This window comes from Drosophila subpulchrella, unplaced genomic scaffold (genome assembly GCF_014743375.2).
Source record: "Drosophila subpulchrella strain 33 F10 #4 breed RU33 unplaced genomic scaffold, RU_Dsub_v1.1 Primary Assembly Seq420, whole genome shotgun sequence".
NCBI classification, from domain to species: domain Eukaryota; kingdom Metazoa; phylum Arthropoda; class Insecta; order Diptera; family Drosophilidae; genus Drosophila; species Drosophila subpulchrella.
The window spans coordinates 1,160,261-1,173,281 of NW_023665636.1; the positions used below are offsets into that span (position 1 = coordinate 1,160,261).

The 13,021-nt window shown below is 39.7% G+C and overlaps 1 protein-coding gene across 1 annotated transcript; it reads left to right on the forward strand.

The window, feature by feature from the left end:
* Positions 1-3,068: 3,068 nt before the first annotated feature.
* LOC119562326 lies at positions 3,069-7,583 on the forward strand. The gene is made up of 2 exons (XM_037875484.1): positions 3,069-3,266; positions 7,087-7,583. The coding sequence occupies exon 2, from the start codon at positions 7,218-7,220 to the stop codon at positions 7,551-7,553; it is 336 nt and encodes a 111-aa protein (XP_037731412.1). The 5' UTR covers positions 3,069-3,266; positions 7,087-7,217; the 3' UTR covers positions 7,554-7,583.
* Positions 7,584-13,021: the final 5,438 nt, after the last annotated feature.

Below are 13,021 nucleotides of genomic sequence, written 5' to 3' on the forward strand. Positions count from 1 at the left end.
TGCCACGCCCACGCGGATATCTCGGAAACTATCAAAGATAGAGAATTGGGATTTCAGATTTTGATTCCGTAGCCTTGTACGCAGCGCAAGTTTGTTATTCGAATATGCCACGCCAACTCTAACGCCCACAAACCGAAATTTTAACTGAAATGTATTGGTCTTGTCAATACCTATCGATTGATCCAAAAAAAATGTTCCCACGCCCACTCTAACGCCCATAACGCTTAAGTCTGTCTACCGCCGGTAGGTGGCGCATTTCAATCTCGCTTTTCTGCTTGCATATCTCCATTTCCCTTTGGTCGCTTTAGCTGAGTAACGGGTATCTAATAGTCGAGGTACTCGACTATAACGTTCTTCCTTGTTTTTTTCTCGGATTTTGTTACAATAGGATTTCTCTCCATTTAGTAATCTGGTAAAACAAGAACCTTCTGGGTTAAGTGTGCAATAATTATTAAATATTTCTGTCTTAAAATTAGACATTACATAGTACTTATTTCTACATTTTGCGACGTGATTATCAATTAATAATTTTCCATCATTATGTGAAATGGATCTTGAATTGTAAACGTCACAACGATCGGTAATAATAGGGTATTTTATGTAAATGATAGTAAGATCTTGATGCAAATCGATTTTGAATTCAGATATATCTAAAAGGTTTGTTATAATTACAGGTCTATCTTCGTACTTATAAATTTTGTATATCATCATTGTTTAGAATTTTAGTGTTAAATACATCAATTTTGGCGAGTGTAATTGTGTCCATTAAATTCATAAGATCGTAAGTAAGCAAGCGCAGGCGATATTTTCTAAGTGGAATTTTTTGATCTTTAAAGGCTCTTTTGAATTGTTCAGATAAAAATCTTATCTCTTTAAATATTTTAGAATTAATAACGAATTGATCGTTATTATTTTGTATTAAATCATCGATTCTATTTTGGACTGTTATGAAATCATCATGATCTGGTGTTCCCGCTATCCATTTCCAAATAGTGCCTATTTCATTAATGCCTCTTTTCGATCTACTGGATATAATTTGAGAGATAAGTATTTTGATAATTTTTAGGTCGTGGGATATTTCCCAAAGGAAATTCTTGCTGTCGTGACTCTTTAGAAATTCTGTTTCAAGATTAATTATATCTCTATAAAGACTTATATTAGTTATATGAACTAAATCTGCGTATGATTCATAAATAAGAACATCTTTGGTATCCTTGTAAAGAAGGAAATCATGGTTCGTGTAGTCCATAATTTCGGATTTGGTTGTAGCTACCAGCAATAATAAGTACAATACATTATTAAAATCATTATCTGTAATTTGAAACAAAATAATTATATATTATCTTTATGAATCGTACGGTTTCTGTTATTTATAATAACTTTATTTGGGAGATTTTCCTTAACTACTTGTTTTGTATATCTAGAATTAAGCTTGTTTCCTTCCCCGTGTTTCTTTTCGTAAATTACCTCTCCAACGTGATAATTCTTATTTTGACTATCTTTATTGTGAAAATGCAAGATGCAAATTTTCACCTTCTCTTTCTGGAATAGGTGCTTGACCGATAGGAACCCTTCAGTTCCAAAAAAAAAGTTTCACTTGTGAATCACCTTGGGAATCACCTGGGACATGTCCTCTTGCACAAGTGAAGAACAAGTGACGCTCCATATAGAAAATTGTATGGGATGTCCGCATTTTCACAAGTTAAAATTCAAATGAAAATTTTTCGAAGTCCTACGGGATTTCACTTGTTCCTTATACTCATTTTTCGTATGGCCTGTCACGTGCCTGTGACATGTCCCAAGTGAATCACTTGTGAAAATCACTTGCAAGTGACACGTCCCAAGTGAAATCACTTGTGAAAATCAGAATTTTTCCATGAGTTTTCAATTATGAAAATCTAGAATTTAAAATACATACATATTTAATTTCATTTTAATTAGATGGTATTATTTACATTTTCAAAAATTGGTCAATTATTGTTTCTGTTTTTTTGTTTCGTAAGTGTTCGGAGCAGATCGCCAGCGCCTAGTCATGCGCGCATAGGTGTACGACGGCACCTGCAGCGCTCTCTGCTTATCTTTCGCCTTCTTTCTTATACCACTAAAGCTGTCGCTTATCTATTCAGCAACTACTTTGTAAGCCTGCATATGTCTATATGAAGATCTTGGAGCCAAGCTTTTTATACATACACAGTCCGTCTGCCGCTCCGACTAAACGCTATACATTTTAATATAACCTATTCGTGCGTTATTAATTATAAATATAGGGGTGGCATATTTGTTGTCTTCCCCATAAACATTTGGTGACCCCGACGTGATAGCAGTTTTAATCGGAGTCTGCAACTCGGTCTCGCGATTGTTTAATATAGTTTAAACAAACGCTTTGTTTCGCTGTCGTTATCGTGCATTCGGTCACAAACATACGAACATACATACATATGTGCATATAAAGGTGCAGAGCCGGCCGTTGGATTTTTTGTACATTTTGCGCTGTGAAAAAACACCAAAACTGTGTTGTGCAAATAATTGCTAACAAAGTGAATCGCATTTAATCTTTGTTAATAGCGCATATTACATATATATACATACATTCGTTTGCCAGTTATATAATCCGCTGTTGCTAGGCAGGCAATTAATCGGCAAGAACAACAACAACCAAGTTCAAGGTTCCGTTGCATCTCGGCGACGCTTGTTAACCTTCACGTTTTCGCGGTAAAGGGTATACGGTGTTTTGTGCCTCTAAGCGGTCGGACATTTTATTTTACTTCATTTTCATTTCATTTTTTTTTTCTTTCTCGTGATTGAAAAATGTCTGATACGAAAAACTCGGTTCGGGCTCAAAATGAATCCACAAGTGTCGTCGACTACTACCGAGTCAAAGCCCAATCTATTTTGCGGCAAATGAGCTCGATGAAATGCTATTTAAACGCTGATGCGGTTAATCAGTTTGACGAAGCTGATTTGCTGGCGCGAAAGGAATGGATCAATTCCTTAAACCAGGCATTTGATTCTGCGCAGACATCGTTGGAAAGACTGGATTTTGCAGAGGCTTGGCGGCTCATCGCAAGTCACAATTGCCGGCTTCAACCGCTGCAAATTCAACATCTATTGACATCACTAATAATGCGGATCTTTCTTTTCGATCTAGGAAGCCTCGGTTGCCAAATTTGGAAATTGATCGTTTTCATGAGTCGTTTTTGGAAAAGAGGTGCAGGATGATGGAAAACTTGGATCAAGCCTTGGCAACTCAAACACCAGGCCAGCAGGTGGGAAAAAACTTGCACAAATATAACCAAAATACACTTATTGCCTCTGCTACTAACTCAAATCATTTGACATGCTTATTTTGCGATGCACGGGATCATTATTTGCCAAAGTGTTCTCGATTTTTAAATTTGAGTCCGAATCTTCGATATAGAGATGCAAAGAAGTTGCACCTTTGCCTCAACTGTTTGCGCAAGGGGCATAGTTTGCAGCAATGCAAGTCGACCCACTGCAAGCATGAAGCACCATTCATTATTACACATGAACCATGACCCATCCGCAACATCAACCTCATTTTCATCTCTATCATGCGATCCATCCTCGAGCTCTCAGCCATTACCATCTACTTCATCAGCATTAGTATCATGTTCGCATACATCATCGCATCCTGATCATCATTTACCAAGCCCTCCACCCAAAACCTTAAATATTTTGCCGATCGACTACGTGTTGCTTCCAACTGCTATTATCTACGTTAGAAATAGAATTGGAGCATTCATGCCTTGCCGAGCAATTTTAGATTCGGCCTCCCAGCTAAACTTCATAACCTCTCGCTTAGCTAGCCAACTAAACTTGAATCATAGAAGATCGCAAACGTCGATTTCTGGGATAGGAGAATCTTCCATGATCTCTGATAAGACTGTCGATATTCTTGTGCAATCACGGGATGCAAGCTATCGTGAGGCATTCACAGCGGTTGTGACTCACAGTATTACTGATTATCAACCCCATTTCAATATAAATGCAACATCGTGGAGGATACCGCAAAACATTTCACTCGCTGACCCTAATTTCAATCAATCACAACGAATTGACCTTTTACTCGGCGCTGGGTTGTTTTTCGAAATAATTTCTATGGGACAAATTCATTTGGATAGGGCTTTGCCAACTCTTCAGAACACCAAGCTTGGTTGGATAGTCTCTGGAGGGTTATCATCGAACATGCCAACTCATAAATCGGTTTTACAAGCCAGCATCAAGGACCCAGCTGATCATTCCGATGACACACTTTCCGCCATTGTAAAGCGATTTTGGGAAACTGAGGACTTCACTTCGTCTAAGCCATCTTTATTGCCGGAAGACTTGCGATGTGAGCAACTTTTTACTGAAAATTGCATTAGACTTGGAAACGGCCAATACTCTGTTCGTCTCTTGTCCACTTCCGGATTCGAATCTTTAGGTGATTCTTATTGCTTGGCTCGTAGTCGTTTCAAGAGTTTGGAAGCTAAATTAGATAGAAACCCAGCCCTGAAAGCTCAGTATTTAGCATTTTTGAGGGAGTATATCGATCTAGGTCACATGTCTCTTGTAACTAAGGAACCGCCAGAAACACAATTCTTTTTGCCCCACCATTGCGTACATAAGCAGGAGAGCACGAGTACGAAGCTTCGTGTCGTTTTTGATGGATCTGCTAAATCAACTTCTGGTAGCTCTCTGAACGACTTACTTCTGGCAGGACCAACAATTCAACAAAAAATCTTTAATATACTGCTTCGCTTTCGATTTTTTAAAGTTGCCCTTTGTGGAGATATCTGCAAGACGTACCGTTGCGTGCGTGTTTCGTACCCGGATGATTTCATGCAGTGCATCGTTTGGAGAGAGAGCTCCACGGAAGAGTTGAGTGTTTTTAAATTGAACACTGTGACTTATGGAACCAAGCCAGCTGCCTTCTTGGCTATAAGAGCCATGCATCAACTCGCTTACGATGAGGAGGAATCATTTCCTATTGGAGCAAAAATTGTTCGTAGAGATTTCTATGTGGATGATTTAATATCTGGTGGGGACTCAGGTGAGGAGGTGAGAGAAATTCGTCGTCAGGTGAAGGAACTACTGTCGCGAGGCCACTTTCCAATTCGCAAATGGTGTTCGAATGAGTCAGCAGCCCTGGTAGGAGAGTCTGAATGCGACAAGGAGCAGTTAATCAAATTTCACGATGGATCGGATGTCGCCAAGGCATTGGGACTAGTCCGGGATCCATCTTCTGATCAGCTCCTATTTCATTTTTTTCAACTGCCAACCAATCAACGACCCACTAAGCGGGTTGCATTGTCGACGATTGCCAAATTCTATGATCCACTCGGTTTAATAACTCCTATTATCACAAAATCTAAGATTTTTCTGCAATTTCTATGGAGTGCGAACGTGGATTGGGATGATGCACTGCCAGAGCCCATTCTTTCGTCATGGGGGAAGTTGACCTCACAGTTATCGGTCGTACAGAACTTAAAATTCCCACGATTCGTACTGCAACCAAGGGCTTCCGTTGAGTTGCATGGATTCTGCGATGCTAGCATGTCAGCTTATGGAGCGTGTCTATACTTGCGATCGGAGACCAATGGAGAATCGAAAGTCCATCTGCTCTGTGCCAAGTCAAGGGTAGCTCCATTGAAGGCCTTAACAATTCCAAGATTAGAACTTTCCGCAGCGCTTTTATTGGGTGATCTAATCGTAAACGCTAAGGAAGCCATAGATTTCGATTGCACCTTTCATTGCTGGTCGGACTCGCCCATTGTGTTGGCGTGGATTCGGCAACCTCCGAGGGAGTTTAACGCTTTCGTATCAAACAGAATCGCGAAAATTCAGGAGATGACGAAAGACATGTCTTGGCATCACGTTCCTACAAACTTGAACCCGGCAGATGTCGTATCGCGAGGATGTACCCCAAGAGAATTGTTGGAACATTCCCTTTGGGCTAACGGGCCTCCATTCCTTCTGCAAAGCTCGTCAAATTGGCCGTCCCTGCTAGACTCAGTAAACGATCTTCCAGAGCGCCGTTCTGTGGCTCTAATTGGGGCCGTTTGCATAGACAGTTCATCAAACTGCAAATTCCTCAACTCTTTCGATAAGTTGCAGCGCGTATTCGCATGCATTTATCGGTTCATTTCAAATTGCAGACCCAAATCTGCGCCGTTAAACTGTACTTCTTTTGAGGAGCATCCAACAGGTTAACCTGGCGAAGGAGTATGGATCTCTTAGCCAGGGCAAGTCGTTTCCACAGAAAAGCAAGCTGGTTTCGCTTAGGCCTATACTCGGCTCCGATGGGTTACTTCGCGTGGGTGGAAGGCTTCAGAACGCAAACTTGGACTACGATACGAGGCATCCGATACTGTTGCCCAAGGATCATCCAGTCACCAAGGCGACCAACGTTTATTATCATGAGAAATATTTGCATAGAGGATCGCAGGCCCTGCTTGCCGCATTACGGCAAAGGCACTGGCCGATTGGAGGCCGCAAGTTCGTCGCCAGCGTTATCAACAAATGCGTCCGATGTTTCCGAATGAAGCCTGTTACTTGGGAGCACGTCATGGGTAGCCTTCCAGCAAATAGAGTGCAGCCTAATCCAGCTTTTCATACCACAGGAGTGGACTATTTTGGGCCATTCTATCATAAGGAAGAGGCCAGCAATAAGGCACCCCACAAGTGCTATATTGCCGTCTTTGTCTGTTTTTCCACGAAGTCTGCTCATTTGGAAGTGGTCCAGGATCTCACGACGGATTCTTTCATCGCAGCGCTGAGGAGATTCATCAGCCTTAGAGGCAGTCCGCGGTGCAAAGAGAAAGCTAGCCGAGCTGAAAAAGCTCTTTTTGAGCGAGCAGCACACAGCATCGATATCTTCCGTCTGTTTAGCTGATGGGATCGATTGGAAGTTTATCCCTCCGCGTGCCCCGCACTTTGGTGGTTTATGGGAGGCCGCTGTGAAGTCAGCTAAATTTTACTTCTACAGAGTCGTCGGTGCATCCATCTTAGCCATCGATGAATTAAGAACTCTTGCATATGAGATTTCTGCCATCCTTAACTCCCGTCCACTCTGTCCAATTTCAGAAAATGCTGAAAGCCTTGAGGTGCTAACACCGGCGCGTTTCCTGAAGGGTTCCAGCTACACTAAGTTTCCTGAGCCTGGCATTATTCATCTCCGCGAAGACCGCCTCAGCAGATGGCAGCGGGTTACCCAGATGCAGCAACATTTCTGGAAAAGGTGGAGCAGCGAGTATTTGTCCCTACTTCAAGAGAGGAGCAAGTGGCGCTTCGAAACGTCTAACATCAAGGTTGGACGCATAGTTTTGCTGAAGGAGGACAACGTTCCACCCTTGAGTTGGCAGCTTGGGTGCATCCAGGAAGTCATACCCGGCGGGGACGGAGTCATCAGAGTAGCTATGGTCCGCACAGCTATGGGTCTGATCAAGAGAGCCGTCGCCAAGCTAGCCGTTCTGCCCATCGATTCCGAGATAGTTGGAACCTTACCTCTTCCAACGGGGGGAGTATGTTCGGAGCAGATCGCCAGCGCCTAGTCATGCGCGCATAGGTGTACGACGGCACCTGCAGCGGTCTCTGCTTATCTTTCGCCTTCTTTCTTATACCACTAAAGCTGTCGCTTATCTATTCAGCAACTACTTTGTAAGCCTGCATATGTCTATATGAAGATCTTGGAGCCAAGCTTTTTACGCATTCACAGTCCGTCTGCCGCTCCGAATAAACGCTATACATTTTAATATAACCTATTCGTGCGTTATTAATTATAAATATAGGGGTGGCATATTTGTTGTCTTCCCCATAAACAGTAAGCTTATTTTTAACGTTAGTCATCGCCGTTCTTAAACCTTTGTCCGGGTTTTTTGAATCCTTGGCCAACGCTCCTGAAAAAACATATGTTTAAAAAATGCGTTTTATTTGTTTATTTGTATATTTACCTTTTATAGCTGTGTTTAACCCTTTGCTGGATTTTTATTGGCACAAAACATTTCGTCATTCACTTTCGGCACTTTCGGAACCCATTGAATACCTTTAAAATATACGTACTTTAAACTAAGATCAATGCACAACATCTTAAACTTAACGTAGCACTTACCTGACTTTATTATATTAAGTTAAAGAGACGACTAAAGTAACTCTGCTACGCACAATTAAAATGGATGCTTCCCTTTCAATCACTGAAACAAAATGCACCAAGACTTCTCACCCCTTTACTTGATTTCTTTTGTTTTCTCTTTGCTGTTGGCGCGTGCCACTGCACTTATACCCTTTCTAAGGCGAAATGTATCCGACTATATAATTCGTACTTGTTAAGTAAAAAATACAATACGCATTTTTTTAAAATGTTAATACTAATACTACTAATGTTTTAAATATTGAAATCAATTTTAACGGACTAATTTTCTATAATTACACTGAAAAACAAGGAAAAACGCTATAGTCGAGTACCTCGACTATCAGATACCCGTTACTCAGCTAAAAGGACCAAAGGAAAATGGAGATATGCAGCAAAGCGAGGTTGAAATGCGCCACCTACCGGCGGTAGACAGATTTTAGCGTTGTGGGCGTTAGAGTGGGCGTGGCAAAGTTTTTTTTGGATCAATCGATAGGTATTGACAAGACCAATACATTTCAGTTAAAATTTTGTATCTAGCATGAATATTGTGGGCGCCACAGGCTTGGGCGGTTTGTGGGCGTTAGAGTGGGCGTGGCATATTCGCGTGACAAACTTGCGCTGCGCTCAAGCCTACGGAATCTAAATCTGAATTTCCATTTCTCTATCTTTGATATTTTCCGAGATATCTGCGTTCATATTTACGATTTTTTGAAGTTTGTGGGCGGTTTGTGGGCGTTCAAGTGGGCATGGCAAACTTTTTTTTGGGTCAATCGATAGGTATTGATGAGAACAATACATTTCAGTTAAAATTTTTATTCTAGCATGAAAACTGTAGGAGCCTCAGTTTTGGGCGGTTTGTGGGCGTTAGAGTGGGCGTGGCACTCTGCTGAAACAAACTTGCGCTGCGTAAGAAGCTCAGAAATCTGCACGCCTAATCTCAATAGCCTAGCTCTTATAGTTTCCAAGATCTCAGCGTTCATCCGGACGGACAGACAGACGGACAGACGGACATGGCTAGATCGACTCGGCTAGTGATCCTGATCAAGAATATATATATTTTATGGGGTCGGAAACGCTTCCTTCTGCCTGTTACATACTTTGCGACGAATCTAGTATACCCTTTTACTCTACGAGTAACGGGTATAAATATATTGTAATAAAAATGTATAATAAGTAAACATAACAATATAAGTAAATCCAAATTACTTAACTTTACTATAATCAAATAATTTACTTTTATAAAACAATATAAGTTGTATATTTTCGATACACAATAATGCTCATAAAATATTAGGGCATTCACATGTCGCTGCTCCACGAAAATTTTTCCGCCGAAATATTAGTCGCTAGCCGAACATAACGGAGACGCAAAAAAAATAACGGACCGGCCGAAATTTGTCTCTGAGAGCGCCGAGTGCAGGCAGATTATAAGACAAGAAAGAGAGGGAAATATCCGAATAATAAATTTATGATTTCGGCCCGCAACAGTTAATATTTATTTACCTACTCGTAAATTTTCTGTTTTAGCGTGCCGAATACATAAATTTAATTTAGTTTTTTTATTTTATCGAATGTAATAATCATGTAATGTAATAATCATTTTTCGTCACAATTGTTGATATCAGAAATTTTTGTTAAAGGCGCGTTCGCCACTACTTTTTACCTCGTTAAGAGGTGTTTTTGTTTGATATCAGAAGTTTTTTTTTGCTCAAGAGTTTAAGTACCCCAATATCATGACTAGGAGTCGTCCCCATCTGCTTGGCTATTGAAAAACCAAACACACAGATTCGACCCCTAATCTTAGCTGAACGCCACCTTGAATTAGGCACAACAAGTTTTATCGCTTCAATTACCTATTTTAATAGCACAAGCTTGGAATATCAAGGGCTGTATAGTTTCAGATTCCAAGAGAAACCTGTCGTTTTTTATATTTCCCGCCGAACTAGCGGGTTTTTCCAAAGTGGTAGAACAAATAGATCAAGTTTTTCTATTTCGATTAGCTTCATGCAAGTAAAGGACCCTAAAACCATAACAGATTTTCCGTTTGAAAAAATCGAATAAGAACTTTTTTCATCAAATTGGTTTTTTTTTTGTTTACTCGAATAAGTATGAAATATTACGTATACGGAGCTGAAACGAGTTGCACTTTTTATCGCTTAATATCTGCCAAACGGTAATTTTTAGGGCAAAAAGTGTTATATATTAAAAGTTGAGGAATCTCAAGGGCTATATGATTGAAAATTTAAAAAGAAATCGTTTGACTCAATTTTGGGAAAATAGTCAAAAAGTGGTTTTAAAAAATAACTTTTTGTCATAACTCTAAATCTATTATATTCAGACAATTTTTTTATATAAAATGTATTTAGCAAATTAAATTATCTTTTCAGAGATATATAGCACGTTTCTGTAGCATTAGTTGTTTCGATACTATAAGCATTTTAAGTCTGGCTTTTTTCTTTGATGTTCCGCTAAACTAGCGGGTTTTTCCAAAATTCGTAGAGCAAACGTTTTCAATTTCAAGCAACTTTATACACCCATAGGGTTTTCAAAACCCTAAAACTAAGATGGGATGCATAAAAACCCACAAACAAAGGGACAAACATTTTCATTTTGGGAAGAAGAAGAAAATCTTGTTTCTTGAATTACTTTTGAACGGAACATCGGATTTCAACAAATGAGGTGTCATTCGACGCGTATTCTCAGTAAAAATAAAACTAGCAAAACAGCCGGGGGCTTTTATCCCCACCGTATCCTGCATCTCCAATTTTCTAAATTTTTACATTTACACTTTCACCGCTTTTTCTCCCAAACAAATCTATGTTTGGAAAGTCTTGGTATGCAATCTTCTTAGTTTTTGCAATACCTTTCGATTGGTGTATCCCTCGTTGCGATCGGACCATAATTGCACCACTACGTGTACTGCTGTCCACAGTGATACCTCCCCGTTGCTATTAGCAAGTGTTGCTTAAACTGGTTTTCGGGTTTCTTGTATAACATTCTCAAAACTACTCTCTGCTGAATACTAAGTATTTTGATCTGAGACCGATTCATTATTTGTTGAACGTTGATGCACTAAGAGCAGTACGAACAAGTGGCCCAAACGACAACAAGCACGTGCTTGTTACGGGCGGGCCCATTTTTATTTTGGGCAAATACAGTTCGCGACGAAAGTACATAGAACAAACAAAGACAGGACAAAACATAGATCAACAAGAGTAAAGCAAATGAGCTACGATTTTAGTTTTTAATACAGGGATAAAAGTTGAGGAACAAATTAAATGATATAGGTTGTTATAATTATTACAAAGAACGCGAAAAGGCTCATGCTGACTAAAATTAGATGAACATCGTGGCAAGTTGATAGGATAGTAGTTTCGCGTTAGTCTAACAGGAACATTGAAAGTAAGGCGGCTTACCAAATCTACAGAATCAATATCGCCTCTGATAAGATTATTCATAAAAATAGTACCAAGCATAGTTATACGGCTTACTAGACTAGGCAAATTAATTAATAGCAATCTACTCGAGTAAGAAGGCATCCCGACGTTTTGATCCCAGTTCAAACCACGTAAGGCAAAAAGAAGAAATTGTTTCTGTACGGACTCTATACGGTCAATGTGCACTTGATACTGAGGACTCCAAACGGAAGAACAGTATTCTAAATTAGGACGGACAAGGGAGGTAAATAACAATTTGGTAGTGTATGGATCATCAAATTCTTTAGACCAACGCTTTATAAACCCAAGAACACTCATAGCTTTATTTACAGTAGAGGTTATGTGGGAGTCAAATTTAAGATTAGGATCTAGGAGAACACCTAAATCGTTTACTGAGTATATTCGGTCCAGGGACATGTTCTGAAAAGAGTAACTTATGAACGTTGGCGTACCCCTATAAAAAGTCATAACGTTGCATATAAGATAGTTTAAATTCAAAAGGTTGTACAGACACCATTCCTGAAATCTATTAATGTCTGACTGCAAGCAGAAAAACAAAGCTTAACATCATCAGCATACATTAGTACACGAGAGTGAGTTACTATAGAGGGAAGATCATTTATAAACAGAGTAAACAGCAAAGGGCCTAAATGACTGCCCTGAGGCACTCCAGATGTCACGTTGATCATCTTGGAAACAGCATTTTTGAATAAAACCCTCTGAGATCTACCATTCAAATAACTTGAAATCCAAGTTAACAGATTATTCGGAAACCCGAGCTGATCTAATTTGAATAAAAGAAGAGAGTGGTTTACAGAGTCAAAGGCTTTACTAAAATCTGTATATATAACGTCTATCTGCAATTTTTCGTTAAACCCATCTATTACAAAAGATGTCAATTCGAGCAGGTAAGTGGTGGTCGATCTGCGCTTAACAAAACCATGTTGACACGGCGATATTAAAGAGGAGCTCAAATGTTGCAACTGAGAGGTAATAATGTGTTCAAATGTTTTAGGAATAGCAGACAATTTGGAGATTCCTCTATAGTTCTGAACATTAACCTTCGCTCCCTTTTTGTGGAGTGAAATAATAAAAGAATATTTCCAGATAGTAGGAAAAACAGATGATGAGATAGACAAATGAAAAAGTTTAAGAATGGGTTTACAAATAGTTCGGGCACAAAACTTAAGAACACACTCAGGAAGTCCATCTGGCCCCGGAGAATAGGTTGGCGTTATAGTTTCTAAATCACTTAAGAGAGAACTTGCGGTGATTACAGGAGAAAAAATACAATTTGCCCTGTTTAGGTGATTTGGGTAGCTAAAATTAGACCAAGAAACAGAACTATAAGTAGATTGGAAGAATTCAGCAAATAAATCTGAAATTTCGGGATCCGTAGATGCCTCAATAGAGTTTAATCGTACAGATGATGGGAATGCTGAAGACTTTCGCT

Coding starts and splice junctions, on each gene's coding strand:
- LOC119562326 (XM_037875484.1), top strand. CDS start 7,218: ATGCAGCAACATTTCTGGAAAAGGTGGAGCAGCGAGTATTTGTCCCTA.